The sequence below is a fragment of the Macaca nemestrina genome, chromosome 13 (assembly GCF_043159975.1).
Source record: "Macaca nemestrina isolate mMacNem1 chromosome 13, mMacNem.hap1, whole genome shotgun sequence".
Taxonomy (NCBI): domain Eukaryota; kingdom Metazoa; phylum Chordata; class Mammalia; order Primates; family Cercopithecidae; genus Macaca; species Macaca nemestrina.
Genome location: NC_092137.1, coordinates 55917060 through 55935189, shown reverse-complemented (window position 1 = coordinate 55935189; position 18130 = coordinate 55917060). Strand labels below are relative to the sequence as shown.

General features: G+C 35.6%; 1 protein-coding gene across 12 annotated transcripts in view; it reads left to right on the top strand.

Moving 5' to 3' along the window:
- The window catches only part of LOC105465058 (protein phosphatase 4 regulatory subunit 3B), a 72293-nt gene that overhangs the window by 33733 nt on the left and 20430 nt on the right, over positions 1-18130 (top strand). For 4 of the 12 annotated variants that reach the window (XM_071076717.1, XM_071076715.1, XM_071076716.1 and 1 more), the window contains exons 8-13: positions 6116-6247; positions 8028-8130; positions 9479-9574; positions 10469-10510; positions 13474-13506; positions 14075-14233. In XM_071076717.1, coding sequence (XP_070932818.1) covers positions 6116-6247; positions 8028-8130; positions 9479-9574; positions 10469-10510; positions 13474-13506; positions 14075-14233 — 565 coding nt within the window. The remainder of the gene's footprint in view (positions 1-6115; positions 6248-8027; positions 8131-9478; positions 9575-10468; positions 10511-13473; positions 13507-14074; positions 14234-18130) is intronic. The other 8 variants (XM_011713283.3, XM_071076718.1, XM_011713285.3 and 5 more) reach the window with 5 other exon arrangements.

Sequence of the window (18130 nt, the reverse complement as noted above, 5' to 3'; positions counted from 1 at the left end):
TGGTTCTATGTGAATTACCTGTAGAGTAAGGGGTGTTTGCAAACTATTGAGAGAAAAAACATAACATAATCTTAATCTTTCTTGGAAATAAAATATTAGATTTCTGACTAGTTGTGACTTTGGCCAAATTAGAATATGTGGCAACTGATTTTGTTTATTGTTAAACAAAAAACAAACAAACAAAAAACCCAGATATTCAAACCAGTATTGAGATAAACAGGTTATAATAGAATCAGATTTGTAAATATTGGTCTTAAATTTCAAGTGTTAATAAAATGTAATTTCAAGCCTTAGGAGATTTACAGGTCAGGTACTTACCTAGGATACCTAAAAAGTTGCTTTTGTTTGTTCAAATAATATGTTTTAAGTAGGAATTAAAGTTTAATAATGACTGGATGAGATTAGAGACTATTTTTCTAAGTGAAGTAATTCAGGAATAGAAAACCAAACATCATATGTTCTCAACTTACAAGTGGGAGCTAAGCTATGAGGATGCAAAGGCATAAGAATGACACAGTGGACTTTGGGGACTCAGGGAAAGGGTGGGAAGGGGGTGAAGGATAAAAAGCTACAAATAGGGTGCAGTGTATACTGCTTGGGTGATGGGTGCACCAAAATCTCACAAATCGCCACCAAAGAACTTACTCATGTAACCAAACACCACCTGTTCCCCAACCACCTGTGGAAATAAAAGAAATTTAAAAAGAAAGTTTAATAATGAGACCAATATAGTGTTTTCCCACTACTGATATATTTAAATTTTCCCCTTAAGCTATTTTAAGGACAAAATGAACGTAGAGCTATAATTTAAAGTACTTTTTTTTTAACATTAAAAATGCCTTAGTTTTAAGTAGAAGGTAATTATAATTGTCTTCCTTTTTATTTGTTTGTTTGTTTGAGACAGAGGTTTGCTCTTGTTGCTCAGGCTGGAGTGCAATGGCGCATTCTTGACTCACTGTAACCTCTGTGCACCGCCACGCCTGCCTAATTGTGTATTTTTGGTAGAGACAAGGTTTCACCATGTTGTTCAGGGTGGTCTCGAACTCCTGACCTCAGGTGATCCACCCGTCTCAGCCCCCCAAAGTGCTGGGATTACAGGCATGAGCCACCATGTCTGATCCTCTTCTTAAGGAAAGTTTTTGATTCCCAATTTTAATTTGATGCTTACATGAGTTACCATTGAATTAAATTATAGTTGTTTTATGTGTTTTGTGTTTAATCTTGTAATGTGTCCTTAGCTTTATGCTTTCTATATTTGTTAGTTATTTTCAATGTTTTTTAAAGTGATTTTATTTTAGAATCAACTTGGGCTAATGCAGTATAGTCAGTAGAGAAGTATTATTTTGTGTTCTCTCTATATATTTTAAAAATCAAACAATGCTAATTCTGACTTTAAAAAGAAATGCCTACTTTATTAATAATTTTATAATCTCATTGGTTTATCTTAATGCCACCCTTTACAAAAGATAACTTTGAAATTTAACACTCCCATTGCTCCATTTTCAGTGATGTGTGTGATTAAAGGCATTTATCATAAAATGACCATGAATCAATCTCAGACCATGATCATAGTAAACTGTTAACTTCAGAATTCTTAACTCTTCAAGCTTTGGTTCCTGTTTTAATTAGAAATATTTCTTGTTTAATTGATGCATAAGACTTAGAAAAGCAGCGATTGATTTTTTCACTATGAAAAGTTCCTTTCTTGGCCGGGCGCGGTGGCTCAAGCCTGTAATCCCAGCACTTTGGGAGGCCGAGACGGGCGGATCACGAGGCCAGGAGATCGAGAGACGATCCTGGCTAACACGGTGAAACCCCGTCTCTACTAAAAAATACAAAAAAAAAAACTAGCCGGGCGAGGTGGCGGGCGCCTGTAGTCCCAGCTACTCCGGAGGCTGAGGCAGGAGAACGGCGTAAACCCGGGAGGCGGAGCTTGCAGTGAGCTGAGATCCGGCCACTGCACTCCAGCCTGGGTGACAGAGCAAGACTCCGTCTCAAAAATAAAATAAAATAAAATAAAAATAAAAATAAAAAAAAAGTAAAGTTCCTTTCTCAGTGTTTTTTTTTCTTATAACAACCTTCAAGGGGTTTCATTTTCCTGAATTTTCTGAGAGCTAACAATTTTACAATTTTAAAACTGTTGCCTCAAAATAATTTAGTCCACAAGAGAAGATAAATCTAATTACAAAAAAAAACCCAAATTAAGTCTTCTACATGCTGAATTCTATACTGGGCTGGTGGTGACCTTTAGGAAGGAAACAGAAAATGACTTATCTGTATATTCAGTGGCAGTTGATATTTTAGTGCCCTTTTAAAATAAATGCTCAGCATTCAAACATTTCCTTTTGGTAAAGTATTATGGAGCAGATTTGATTATGGCAACATGGGTTACAATATTTAAATATGTATTAAGATAAAAAGAAATATTAACATATTTTACTATAGTCATTGTTTCTATCCAAGCAGAAAGAGTAAATTTAGCAATAATGTCGTCTTTTTGTTATGCCACAGATTGCATATATTTTTATATTAATGGCCTTTGAAACATTCAGTAAAACTTAGAGAACCTGACTGGATTTGTTAGGTGTTTTCTCATTTAAGAATAAAATCTCCCGGGAGGCGGAGCTTGCAGTGAGCCGAGATCACGCCACTGCACTCCAGCCTGGGAGACACAGCGAGACTCCGTCTCCAAAAAAAAAAAAAAAAAAAAAAAAGAATAAAATCTCATGTTAATTTTTTAGATATGATAATAACATTTGTGTTATTTTAAAAGAATCCTTATATTTTAAACATTTATGCTGACATATTTATATGGAATTTGCTTCAAACTAAATTCTGTAGTGTAGAGATAAGTTGGTGTATTAAACAAGATTGGTCGTGAATTAATAATTGTTGAAGCTGGGATGGATACATGGGATTTATTGTATTGTCCTCTCTAGTTCTTTATATATCTGAGATTTATCATAAAAAGAAGTTAGGAAATACATAAGTTAATCTCTATAGATTGACCTTTCAGTATTTTGCATTAGGTCACATTTTATTTCTTAAAATTTCTCCAAGTCACAATAATAATAAAACGAACTCCCAGATACCCTTCACATAAATTCCCCAGTTGTGTGTTTTGTTTTGTTTTTTTTGAGACGGAGTCTTCACTCTGTCACCCAGGCTGGAGTGCAGTAGCGCGATCTCGGCTCACTGCAACGTCCGCCTCCCTGGTTCAAGCGATTCTCCTGCCTCAGCCTCCTGAGTAGCTGGGATTACAGGTGCGCATCACCTTGCCTGGCTAATTTTTGTATTTTTAGTAGAGATGGCGTTTCATCATGTTGGTCAGGCTGGTCTCGAACTTCTGACCTCGGGATCCGCCCTCCTCGGCCTCCCAAAGTGCTGGGATTACAGGCGTGAGCCACCGCACCCGGCCCAATTGTTAATATTTTATCTGTCATTTGTTTTGTCATTCTTTTTATGCTTGCATTTGTATAAATACATATGCATACATGGGTATTATTTTCTTTCTGAACCATTGAGGAATAAGGTGCAGAAATGATGACAAACTGTCCCTTTACCCCTAGTTACTTCACTGTCACCAACTAAAAACTCTTACATTACCACAGTATAATTATCAAAATCATGATATTAAGATTTTTATAATACTATCATCTAACTACAGTACTCATTCATATTTTATTCATTGTCTCAGTAATGTCCATTTTAACCAAGACAAAAACAAAAAGTTTCTGATCTGTTATCCAACAACTTTGGTTGGTCTGTTGTTTCCTCACAATTAGATAGATTCTAGTTACTTCTTTGTGGCAGAAATGGCATAGAAGTATCATTTCCTTCAGTGTGTCATATCAGGAAATCCCCCCAACTTTTAAAAAAGAATGTGCCAGATGTGGTGGTGGTGCATGCCTGTAATCTCAGCTACTTGGCAGGATGAGGTGGGAGGATCTCTTGAGCCTAGGAGTTCAAGACCAGCATGGTCAACATAGCAAGATCCTGCTCAAACAAAACAAAACAAAACGATTGAGTTTTCATTTTTTTCTGTCCAGGGTGTTTGTCATTCCACAGACTTAAGAATTTGGACCATTACGTTCTGTAGAACTTGAGGAGCTACTTATAGTTGCGCTCTTCAAATCAGAATGAGTTGAAAGAAGTATTGGTTTTTATATATGTATGTGTATATATATGTTATATATAGTCATCCCTCAGTATCTGTGGGGGATGGGTTCCAGGAAACCACCTTCCCCTCCCACTGGGACACTAGGATACCTAACTCCACTTATGCTCAAGTCTATTATATAAAATGGCATAAAATTTGCATATAACCTATGCACATCTTCCCTTATACTTTAGATTATAATACCTGATACAATGCAAATGCTATGTAAATAGTTGTTATACTGTATTGTTGAGAGAATAAACATTGTTTAGAGAATAATAACAATAGTAATAAAATAAAAAATCTGTACATGTTTCGGTATGGATACAACCATTCTTTTTTTTTTTTTCCTTTCCCAAGTATTTTTCATCCTTACTTGGTTGAATCCATGAGTATGGAACCTACAGTTGCAGAGGACCAACTGTATTACTTACACACACACACACACATACTTAGAAGCATTCATTAAAGTTGCTGTAAAGCAAATTATGTTAGTGGTTGTTTTTAAGACAGAGTCCTGCTCTGTCACCCAGGCTGAAGTGCAGTGGCACGATCTTGGCTCACTGCAACCTCTGCCTCCTGAGTTCAAGCAATTCTCCCTGCCTCAGCCTCCCAAGTAGCTGGGTTTACAGGTACCTACCACCACACCCAGATAATTTTTTTATATTTTTAGTAGAGATGAGGTTTCACCATGTTGGCCAGGCTGCTCTCGAACTCCTGACCTCAGGCAATCCTCCCGCCTCAGTCTCTCAAATGGCTGGAATTATAGACGTGGGCCATTGCACCCAGCCAATTAATGGACTTTTTATTAAATTCTTGTGTGTTTGTATTAAGCAAACTGGAAATGTTTTCACAACATCCACCAGTTATTTTTACTCTGGTTCAAAATATTCTTGCTCTTGCCATTTCTTCTTTTCTCCTCTTATTTACTGTATCCATCAAATCTAAGATATGCAGATGCTAATATTTCCTTGATCTTACAAGACAGTGTCAGTAAAAGATTTTTATGTAATTTTGTCATGATTACCACTTGGCTGATAGTGACTGTCCGATGCCATCAATTACAAAATGTATCTTAATTAAGAGGTTAAAATTTTTAAGAAATCTGTTTTAGAATCAATGAAACAAATGTAAACATCTAATTTTATTTATATTTCCCAATCAGAAAATAGAGATGGCAGCTTAGAAGCCGGACAGTCTCTACTAAAAATACAAAAATTAGTCAGGCATGGTGGCTCACGCCTTTAATCCCAGCTACTCAAGAGGCTGAGGCAGGAGACTCGTTTGTGAGGTTGCACTGAGCCCAGATTGCCCCATTGCACTCCAGCCTGGGCAAGAGAATAAGACTCCGTTTCAATAAATAAATAAATAAATAAATAAATAAATAGAAAACCCAAGAGCATGTTACTAATGTAGCAAATCTAGCTGATATTAGATTGTTATATAACACAGTGTCTTCTTGCATGAAGAGTTGTGTACTGGGTTATTTTTGGTCATTTCTGTTTTTTTCTTTTTTTTTTTTTTTTGCTAGGAAGGATTTACTAGTTAGAGGCTGAGATAATTTATGTCTTAGGGTCACATGATCTTGTTTGTTTAGTCAACCTCTAAATTTATGCCTGAATCTGAAACTCAAAATGAATAAGAGTTACTGCTAAAGAATTGTTTTCCACTTCCTATAAGTTGCAGCATGCTCTGCTTTTGTGGGGTTTTTTTTTCTTCTTCTTTTTTTTTTTTTTTTTCTGGAGTGGCATTTTTTTCACTCTAGTGTAGTATTTTATAGAACCTTCAAAAGCAGTAGGAATAAAAGTTTAAATAAGCTATTCCATTCTTTGTTTTTTTCTCTGTATAATTCTCACTTTGCTCTTTCAGTTGGTGTTTTTGTCTTAGATCTATACCAGGTCTAATGGAAACATGTTTTGTTTTGTTTTGTTTTGTTTTGTTTTGTTTTGCCACCAGGATATTCTTCTTATTAATGTGGTAATTGAACAAATGATCTGTGATACTGATCCTGAGCTAGGAGGCGCTGTTCAGTTAATGGGACTTCTTCGTACTCTAATTGATCCAGAGAACATGCTGGCTACAACTAATGTAAGAAATTATTCTGAGATAAAAATGTTTTGACCTAGTCAGTTTTAGGTGGCTTTGTAATAAAATTTTGAGAAACAAGTATTTTAAGTATTTGTCCAGTTGGTATTTAAGTAGCAGTGGATTCTTACAGCAATTCATTTGTGGTAAAATACAAAATTGTAATCTATTAAAATCTTAGTAAAATGTTAAGAATTCCATTTATGGCCCTTGGCCTCTATGTGTTAATTTCTTAAAATTTAATACACAACAGTGTGAATATACTTAACACTACTAAACTGTACACTTAAAAATGATAAAATTATTATTATTATTATTTTGAGATGGAGTCTCACTCTGTCGCCAGGCTGGAGTGCAGTGGCGCAATCTTGGGTCACTGCAACCTCTGCCTCTTTGGTTCAAATAATTCTCCTTTCTCAGCCTCCAGAGTAGCTGGGACTACAGATGCATGCCACCACACCCGGTTAATTTTTGTATTTTTAGTAGAGAAGCGGTTTCACCATGTTGGTCAGGCTGGTCTTGAACCCCTGCCCTCAGATGATCCACCCACCTGGGCCTCCCAGAGTGCTGGGATTACAGGTGTGAGCCACTGCGCCTGACCAATAAATTTTTAAATAGCAAGTTTTATGTTGTGTGATTTTATCACAATAAAAAAGGAAAAATTTATACTGAATGATCTTAATTACATAAGACATTTAAAAAGATTTAAGGACTAACTCCTTAATACTTAAGGATTAGATACTCCAGAATATTAATAGTCATTCTCTCAATATGGAGGAATATTTTCTTTATAAAATTTCCTTCATATTTAGAGAATATGTACATTGTTTTTAAATCATTACAAATTTGTATGCCCATTTGTGTAAAAAATAGTGGCAAAATCCATAGACATTATTTTCCAAATTTTCAAATTATAAAATTTTAAAATGCTAAAAATTGATTTAAATTTTGTCTTTTCATCTAGTGGCTTGATAACGTTATTCAGTGGTTTTTAAAATTTGGATAGAGTTGGTGAAATCTGGGGTTCCAAATTTTAAGTAGTTAAGTTGCTATCACATGGGCTTAATTGGTTCTTTTTCTTTCTAAAAATTTTTATTCTTCCAAAACAGATTCATATGTGCCTTTTCCCCACATTTGAATGTTATTTTTAAAGTTGAGAGAATTTTCTCTCTTTGTTACATTCTTGGGAAAAACTCAATACACTGCAAAGAGAGAAAGACAAATGGGATCCATAGTGATTATGGTGTATGCTGTTCTGACTTACATGTTATTTATTTTGTGTGTGTTTTATATGTTTTCTATTTTTGTTGAGAACACTTAAAATCTACTCTCTTAGCAGTTTGCAAGTGTAATAAATGGTTAGTAATATGTTGTTATTATATATGTTGTACAATAGATTGGTTCTTCATTGAATTTCATATTCATATCACAGGCATCTTTTGGAAAAAATTATTTTGAATAATTTTCCTCAGAAAAACATTTTGTGATGCTATCTGATCTTTATCTTGCCTTCAGTTTTACTTAGTATATAATATGAAGTAGACTTAATTTTCAGTTCCACAGAAATAAGATTGAAGTGAATATAGTTAGTTTTTGGTTCTTTCACAATATATAACTAAGTGTTTGATTTTTTTCATAGTATCTTAAAGTATCTGCTTATATATGATCTGTACTGCTAATTCTTTTTGTTTTGTTTTGGTTCTGGAAAAGGTATGTACTGCTAATCTTGAAGATGTTTTTTATTTACAAAAGTAACAGTATTCTTTTAAAAATTCTGTTTCAGAAAACTGAAAAAAGTGAATTTCTAAATTTCTTCTACAACCATTGTATGCATGTTCTCACAGCACCACTTTTGACCAATACTTCAGAAGACAAATGTGAAAAGGGTAGGATCTCTTATTTATCTGCTATGATTTCTGTTTTTAAAGAAGGATGAGATAAATATTAAACTAACAGGCAATTTACTTGAAACTTTATATGACAGGGAAATTATGACTGAAAAACTTAAACTGCAATATAAAATTACGATTTTCTTGTTTCTTAGGGTTATGGAAGTGACTGTTCTTTCAGGGGCCATTTCTATAGTTTGTTACTACAGAAGTTTCTCTGAATGTGTAGACCACTGGTGGAAAACAAAAAAAGAAAATGTGGCAAACAGTATTACACACTAAGGAATTGAGATGTAGACACTTATCAAAAGAAAGCATTGTCCCCAAATTTGTGAGAGTTGATATCTAGAATGAGTAGGAGCAAATAGTATAAATATTTTAACTTAGTCTCCAAATGCACATTCATATGCCAATATATGCTGATATATATGGGCAAGGCTTTATCATTAGTATTTTTAAAATTGCATTTCCATATTCTCTTTCTTATATAATCATCACCCGTAATTCATCAGCTGCAATTTCTGTTTCAGTTTATTAAAATGGAGTGAAAATCTAAAAATATTTTTGAAGGAGTCTGAGTGTAGAATCCTACTATGGTTTTAGTATATCCCTCTAGGTAATCATACTTGCATATATCTAATTTGGAGGCAATTTTTAAATTGAGTTCTACTATATTCAACTTAGCCATAGATATTACAGTTATCTGAGATTTCATCAACCTCAGAGATTTCATTAATCTTATATGTTATCATATGACCATAATACATACTAATGTAAGCAAAGGACTTTGAAAAGCTTACAACTTAATTAGTGAAATCAGAAATATGTGGAGCATAATAGAACATTAGCCACTATCTGAAAATATTTGTTAACCTGAAGAGTCACTTAAAAGGAAGTTAGTTAGGAGAATTTTATGAAACTAGTAAGTTGAAACATGAGCACACCCTGTGTAATACTATCAGTTCCATTTCTGAGTATATACTCTAGGGAATGTTTGTGCATATGCATGACAGGTACAAGAATGTTGCTGCATTGTTTGTGGTAGGAAAATGAATAAAATATGTTTTTTTCAAATAATGGAATACTATATAGCAGTTAAAATAATTGAATTTTGATGTATCAACTGAATATTTCCCCAAAATATCAAGGTGAATGGGTACAAAAGCACATCACAGAGGGTTTTCTTGCAGAATGGTTCCATTTATATAAATAAAAATAATGCATTTTTTATGTTCATTTTAATAAAACACTTCCGGCTTACAGAAATATATAGATAATAGTATAACAGACACTCATATACTCCCTGTTGGCTTTAGCAAAACTAACTTGCCATATTTTTTTTCAGATTTTTTTTTAAAACATTACAGATATAGTTGGAGTTTCGTATGTACCCCTTCACATTCCCATTCCCATTCTACCCCCTCTTCCTCCATCTCTCAAGGTATGCTGAATTTGGAGTTTATCACTCCTGTGTTTACTTATATTGTTATGATGTGTATATACGGTATTATTTTTTGTATTTTCAAAGTTGCTATAAATTTAATGTCTGTCATACGTATTATTCTGCGTATTTTTTATCCAGTGTTATTTTTGAGATCTGTTCATATTGATACCTGTTCATATTGATCTAATTCATATTGAAATAGAGTTCTTATTTAATTTTAACTCCTACATAATCCTCTCTTATGAGTATGCTGTAATAGAGCCATTCTGCCTCTAATGTGCATTTGTTTCTAGCTTTTTGCTATTACAAATAATGCTCCAGTTACATTCTTGTGTTTCCCTATGCACATGTGCCTTGATGTGCTCTAGAATGTATGCCTAGAAATTGGAACTTATTTATAATGGCCTACTTAATTGAGTTTTTTGTTTTTTAAATTTAAAGCATAAACACATTTATTATTCTGGAGTTTTAAAAATTCCTGTATTTTCTGTTTTTAAAAATGAGATGAATAATGGATGATCAAATGCAAATATTATTTTAAAAAATTAAAAATAAAAAAACAAAAATGAGATGAAGAGAAATATCCTAATTGTTGAATGATGAATAGGAGAAGGTAAAAGAAGATATGTTGGTTTTATCCCTGGTTGTAATCTTACTTTTTATCAGAATATATATGCTATGTTGTCTTTTAATAATTCTATAGCTACATCCACTTTTGTAAAAGATTGCAGATATAGTTATAATTTTGCTGAAGCAACTAAGTCTTAATGGTTATTTTGAGGGTAAAATGAGATTATGATTGAAGTCATGCATTGTATATTATAAAGTACTAGGGAAAGGTGGGATATTATTACTGAAGTATTTGATTTTAACTTTTAATTTTTTTATTAGATAATATAGTTGGATCAAACAAAAACAACACAATTTGCCCTGGTAAGTATAAATTCATACTTTACGAATACATGCAAATTATAAACTTTTTTTCTACTTTAAGTGTAATGCACTTATATAAGGCTAAGAAAAGCATATTTTGGCATAAAAACAAAATCCAAAAATTTATTTTTGTCTGTATTGTAAAGAAAAAATTCCACTATCTCCAGTATTAAAAATAGAAAACTAGTTGGAATTCTGTTGTTTTTTCCCTGAAAATGTATAGCTTGTTTTTTGACGTTGTTATGAGAAGGCATTGTCTGAAAGTCGAGGATTTAGTTCTTATTTTTGAAATGTAGTAACTAAGACCAGTTACTTTGCAACTAACTTTCATGACCACTTTATGCTTATTGTTCATGAATCTGAGTCAAAAAGTAGTTGTTCCTATTTAGAACAGGCATACTAGGTATGGGCTTGGTACTAATAAAGACATGTGCTGTGTACACCTAGTGTCCCATGCCTTTTCTGCCAGCCTCATCAAATGTCAAAGGGGAGCCAGTTTCAAATAAGGAGGCTGTTCAGAGATTGGACTATTTAGAGATATGAGTAATTTCTTGTCCCAGTTATAAAGATGAAGACAAGAGATTTGTTTAACACTGTAGGTCATTGTTTTTTGTTTTGTTTGGTTTTTTTTGTTTGTTTTGTTTTGAGATGGAGTCTAACTCTGTCGCCTAGGCTGGAGTGCAGTGGCACAATCTTGGCTCACTGCAACTTCCGCCTCCCAAGTTCAAGCGATTCTTCTGCCTCAGCCTCCCAACTTTGTATTTTTAGTAGAGATGGGGTTTCACCGTGTTAGCCAGGGTGGTCTTGATCTCCTGACCTCGTGATCTACCTGCCTCGGCCTCCCAAAGTGCTGGGATTAGAGGTGTGAGCCACTGCACCTGGCCTGTTTTTGTTTTTTCAATTTAATTTCCACATACAGCATTGAGGGTCAAGGTTAAAAAATCTTTTGTAATAAAATTTGGGAATTGAGAAATAAAGAAGAATTGCTTTTTTTTGTTTGTTTGTTTGAGACAGAGTCTCACTCTGTCACCCAGGCTAGAGTGCAGTGGCATGATTTCGGCTCACTGCAGCCTCCACCTCCTGGGTTCAAGCAATCTCCCACCTCAGCCTCCCAAGTAGCTAGGATTACAGGTGCATGCCACCACGCCCAACTAATTTTTTTTGTATTTTTAGTAGAGACGGGGTTTCACCATGTTGGCCAGACTGGTCTCAAACTCCTGACCTCAGGCGATCCACCCACCTTGGCCTCCCAAAGTGCTGGGATTACAGGCATGAGCCACCGCACCTGGCCAGGAATTGCCTTTAATGGTGAGGGACTAGTTCAAATTTTGGCTGTAGTACTGGCTGTTATAGAAATTGGTCTGGAGCAAGTGAAACTCTTTACTTGCATTTAAAGTAGAAACAATCCTTGAAATATCAGAATTTTATTTTGTGTATTTATGTGTGATGGTCATTCTGTTATTAGAAAGAATGCTAATTTATTCCCAATAGCATTGTAGTTCCCCAAAATATTTATGTATATAATCTCAAGTAAATAAAATAGTTGTACTAGATGATGTCATTTTTTTAAAAATTCTGTAAGACTGTGATTTTATAATTTCCTTACAGCTTAATATTTCCTTGTCTAGCCAAGCGTGGTGGCTCACACCTGTAATCTCAGCACTTTGGCAGGCCGAGGCGGGAGGATCGGTTGAGCCCAGGAGTTAGAGACCAGCCTGGGCAACATAGTGAGACCTCGTCTCTACAAAAAATAAACTGGGCATGGTGGTATGTCCCTATGGTCCCAGCTACTAGGGAGGCTGAGGTGGCAGGATCACTTGAGTCTGGGAAGTTGAGGCTACAGTGAGCCGAAATTGCACGAGTGCCCTCCAGCCTGGGTGAAATAGTGATACCTTGTCTCAAACAACAAGAAAATATTTCCTTGTCTAAAGCACTTATAATAGGGGTGCATGATTGTCCATATGAGCCCTTGACATAAATTAAAATTTGATGTTCAGGAAGCAATTCAAAATCATTTCATGGATGTATAAACCAAAGCCTCAGGAAAAGAAAAATGCAAGTTTATTCATTAAGTTCCTCTCTATGGATATCATGAGTTGATATTTTAAAAGTTGTATATAGGCCGGGCTCAGTGGCTCATGCCTGTAATCCCAGCACTTTGGGAGGCCAAGGCGGGCGGATCACAAGGTCAGGAGATTGAGACCAACCTGGCTAACACAGTGAAACCCCGTCTCTACTAAAAATATAAAAAGAAAAAAAAATTAGCCGGGAGTGGTGGTGGGTGCCTGTAGTCCCAGCTACTCAGGAGACTGAGGCAGGAGAATGGCGTGAACCGGAGAGGCGGAGCTTGCAGTGAGCCGAGATAGCGCCATTGCACTCCAGCCTGGGCTACAGAGCCAGACTCTGTCTCAAAAAAAAAAAAAAAAAAAAGGTGTATATGAAATTATATTAAATTATGCTTAAGAATCTTAGGCTGGGCGTGGTGGCTCACGCCTGTAATCCCAGCACTTTGGGAGGCTGAGCTGGGCAGATCACGAGGTCAGGAGATTGAGACCATCCTGGCTAACCTGGTGAAACCCCGTCTCTACTAAAAACACAAAAAAATTAGCCGGGCGTGGTGGCGGGCGCCTGTAGTCCCAGCTGCTTAGGAGACTAAGGCAAGAGAATGGGTGAAGCCAGGAGGTGGAGCTTGCTGTGAGCCAAGATCGCACCACTGCACTCCAGCCTGGGCGACAGAGCAAGACTCCGTATGAAAAAAAAAAAAAGAATCTTGATGTAATATTTTTCATTTGATATTCAAACAGCCAAAAATATCCTTTTCTTAAAATGTCTTTTCTAAAAGCATATAATTTTTCTTGAGAAATTTGCATTGAGCCACTTTAGGCAAAATGTTTTAAGTATTTTTTTTAACGGTGGGCCCTTTTATAGATTTATTAATATTAATAATACAGCATTTATTACAGAAACATTACCAAGAACTCCTCAATGCCATCAAGGTATTATTATCATGTTCATATATTTTTATTGCTCTTCTTTCTGTATTTCATATTTTATGCAAATATGAGTCTTAGTTATCTAGTAGGTAAAACTGATAATATGCTTCTGCCTAATGAAAAAGTAAAAATCTACAGCCTTTTTAATGGATATGAAAATGGAGGAAATGGGCCAGGTGCAGGGGCTTACACTTGTAATCCCAGCGCTATGGGAGGCTAAGGTGGGAGGATTGCTTGGGCCCAGGAGTTTGAGACCAGCCGGGACAACATAGTGAGGCCCCATCTCTACAAAAAATTGAAAAAAAAAATTAGCTAGCATGGTGGTGTACATCTGTAGTTCCAGCTACTCTGGCAGCTGAGGTGGGAGGAACAGTTGAGTCTGGGAGGTGGAAGCTGCAATGTGCCATAATCGTGCCACCACACTCCAAACTGGGTGACAGAGTGAGACCTTGTCTCAAAAAAAAAAAAAAAGGAATTACAGTTTAGATTTCGTTATAAAATAGGATGTAAGCTTTATTTATTCTTTATTTAGATATATTCAGTATTTTCATGAGATTACTTTCTTTTGTAGATAATTATCAAACAGCACAGCTACTTGCCTTAATTTTAGAGTTACTCACATTTTGTGTGGAACATCACACATATCACATTAAAAACTATATTATGAACAAGGACTTGCTAAGAAGAGTCTTGGTCTTGATGAATTCAAAGCACACTTTTCTGGCCTTGTGTAAGTATAAAATGTTTTAAGGAGCAACATTTTTAATAGAGATAAAACTGAAGTTACCCATTTGAAGTTATTTATTAGCAGTGTATATTCTATGAATGAGATGATTGTGAGAAGTCCTACTCTTTTGTTCTTATGTAAAGGGTGAGACGACTAGGTTGTAGTGATTTTCCCACCCACATATTGCTCACATTTAGATTCAATGAGCCTAACTTTTGTTGTGATACAATACCACGTGCAGTGACAGCATTTTACTAACAGAGCCAGTCCTGCTGTTTTTTTTACATCTACTTCATCAAACTGTCATTTAGTAGTCACTCTTTATAATTATCCTGATATTTGCATCAATGTTGATTTTTGGCAGACTATAAACTAAAAAAGTTTCATAATTTCACCTGCAAACAGAGAAAGAAACATCCTCCCTCCAAATGAAAAGGATTTTGTGATTTTATTCTGACCATAAAAATTATAGCTTAAATATAGACATTTAATTTAATGTAAAGAGAAAATGTTAATCTCCCTAATCTTTATTTTTATGGACTTAAAATAGCCAGTGTTAACTATCTGCGTTCTTTTTTTAATACCCGTACCAATTTGGATAATAAACATATTCACACATGTATAGAGGATTTTTTTGTGTTTTTTATATTTACAAAACAGGATCATACCAACACATTTCTCAGCCCCCTAGTACTACTCTAGCTTAATCAATATTGTGTAGACTGATTTTATTCCTGGAGATAGCTGAGTAAGATTTTATAGTATGGCTCTTCCACAGATTCTACCATTCTCCAGTGAATAAATTACAAGATTGTTTTTGCTTTTTTGCCACTCCAAACCTCACTGTGGTAAATAGTCTAATACATAAATCTTTTAAGTACTGATTTATTTCTTTCTATAGGATAGATTCTCAATAATGGGACTGGTAAGACAAAATGTTTATCTGTTTTATACTTTTTAATGTATCCCTTTAAGTTTTAATTTACCATATAGCTGCCAGATTACTTCCCCCAAAATTGAAGCACTTTGATATTCTCCCAGCATTCAGTGTTACTAATTTTAAAATGTTATCAATCTGATCATGGAAAATGTGGTATCTCATTGTTACTCTAATTTGCATTTTCCCTGACAGCATCTTTTCATATATTAGTGTACTTTGCATTTTTATCTGTTGTGAATTGCCAGTTATCTTTTTCTTAGAGCTTTTTGCATATTAGAGATACTAATGGTTTATCATGTTTTGAGGAGAACATGTCTATCTTCATTGTCTTTTGTCTTTGCCTTTATTTATAGTGTTGTTTTCCAAATAACTTTAAAATTTCCTTGTGATGACAAAAATGTCTTTGTTTTCCTTTTATGACTTTTAGGTTTTTTGTTTTGCTTAGGAAAGTCTGTGTCCTAAGATTATACAGATATTCTCACTTTCTTCTAATATCTTTATTTCCTTTTTTACATTTATATATGTAACACATGTGAGCTCACTGCAAGCTCCGCCTCCCGGATTCACGCCATTCTCCTGCCTCAGCCTCCTGAGTAGCTGGCACTACAGGCGCCCGCCACCGCGCCCGGCTAATTTTTTGTATTTTTAGTAGAGACGGGGTTTCACCGTGGTCTCAATCTCCTGACCTTGTGATCCGCCCGCCTCGGCCTCCCAAAGTGCTGGGATTACAGGCGTGAGCCACCGCACCCGGTCTCCTTCTGAATTGAAATATAATTTCTGTTATACAATAAGTTAACATATGTATACTTTTGTTTTATTTCTGGATTGTCGTTTAATTTCAACAAATGAAAAAGTACCAGTGTTGGCCAGGCGCAATGGCTCACGCCTGTAATCCCAGCACTTTGGGAGGCCAACGTGGGTGGATCACCTGAGGTCAGAAGTTCGAGAGCAGCCTGGGCAACATGACCATCTCTACTAAAAATGCAAAAATTAGCCAGGCATGGTGGTGTATATCTGTAATCCCAGCTACTCAGGAAGCTGAGGCAAGAGAATCACTTGAACCCGGGAGACGGAGGTTAAAGTGAGCTGAGATTGCTCCACTGCACTCTAGCCTGGGCAACAGAGCAAGACTCTGTCTCAAAAAAAAAAAACCAAATAAAACAAAAAAACCCCAGTGTTTATTATATTATGCCAGGCATTATCGTGTCTCTGTTGTAAGGTTTAATACCTACTGAGACCCCTTCGCTTTTGTTTTTCATACTTTTCTTGGTGGTTCTTAGACATTTTTTTCTTTCATAATAACTAAATGATTATATCCAGTTCATTTTGATTGGAATTACATTATATTTTTATATTAATTTTGGAATGGTTGATGTTCTTAAGACAGATTTTCCTATTTGGTTCTCTATAAATAGTACTTTTTGATGACTGCAGAGTACTTCCCTTAATATGAACATGTCAACTGAGTGCATTTCCTTTTTTTTTTTTTTTTTTTTTTCTGAGACAGAGTCTCACTCTGTTGCCCAGACTGGAGTATAGTGGTGCAGTCTCGGTTCACTGCAACTTGTGCTTCCGGGGTTCAAGTGATTCTCCTGCCTCAGCCTCCCGAGTAGCTGGGATTACAGGCGCCTGCCACCACACCCGGCTAATTTTTTGTATTTTTTGTAGAGACGGGGTTTCACCATGTTTGCCAGGCTGGTCTCGAACTCCTGATCTCGTGATCCACCCTCCTCAGCTTCCCAAAGCACTGAGATTACAGGCGTGAATCACTGCACGCAGCCACAATTTCCAATATTTAAATGTTTATATCATTTCAAGATTTCTATTATTATAAGCAGGGCTGTTGTAACTATAGTTTTGTGTACATATCAGTTCATTTACCAGCAGTGTATAAGTCTGCCTCTTTGCTCACACACTTGCCAGTGCTTCAGTCTGTTGCATCTTAAGTAAACCATTTCTTATCCTGCCACAAAAAGAGGGGAGATTGCAAGTCTAACGTTTCTCCCCATACTTATTGGGTGCTACAGTTAACATTTATCCCTTATGTGGCCTATTTCTGTTTTATTCTCAGATAATGTTTAGAACCTCTTGTGACAGGCACACTTCTTTATTTAATGAGTTTCATCTATGAACAGAGGGTGGGAATGAGAAAATGACTTATAAAATCAGAACCCTTGTGTTTTGAAGATTTGGCTAGTGGTATCTGTAGAATAAATTAAACTACTTAGGGGGAAGTGTACAAGTTAAAGGATCAACAAATATAAAAATAAAGGATTGAAATTACAGTCCTTCCTCTTCCATAAAATTTTTAGCAGTAATATTGCTAAATTTAGTAAGCTTTATTTAGCTACTCACGAGTTAAAAAGGAGATTTCTTTTCAGTATCCTAAAATGTGAAGTGAAGTTGTACTTCTTATTCATTACTCTGTTTTGCTTTTAACAAATACAATCTGATCTGCCACAGTGCATGTTTAGCCAGGTAAAATAGCTTGTAAGCAATTGGTACATAAGAGAATGATGTCATTATAATATGGAGATAGGATTGGTTCACAAATGTTTGTTTGTTTGTTTGTGTTTTGAGACAGAGTCTCATAGATGGGGTTTCACCATGTTGGCCAGGCTTGTCTCAGTCTCCTGACCTTGTGATCCGCCCACCTCGGCACAAATCTTTTTTCAAGGCAAGGAGAAGTAGAATAGTCTGAGTGGAAATAGCCTTGATCAAAGAAGTAAAAAACCTTTAGATCTCCTGTTATGTGATTGGCATCTGGCATCAGGAGCCTCTTTAGCTGTATTTTCAGAAAATTAAAAACAAGCTTTTGCCTCTAAAGCTCACTCCCTCAGAGAGGCGAGGCAATCTTAGCTCATGGCAGATTGCCCACTCCTGTGCCCACCTTAATGACAGTGCCCCCAACTGATTCTGAGCTGCCTTCACTGCATTGTCTCAGCATCTACCAGCACTGC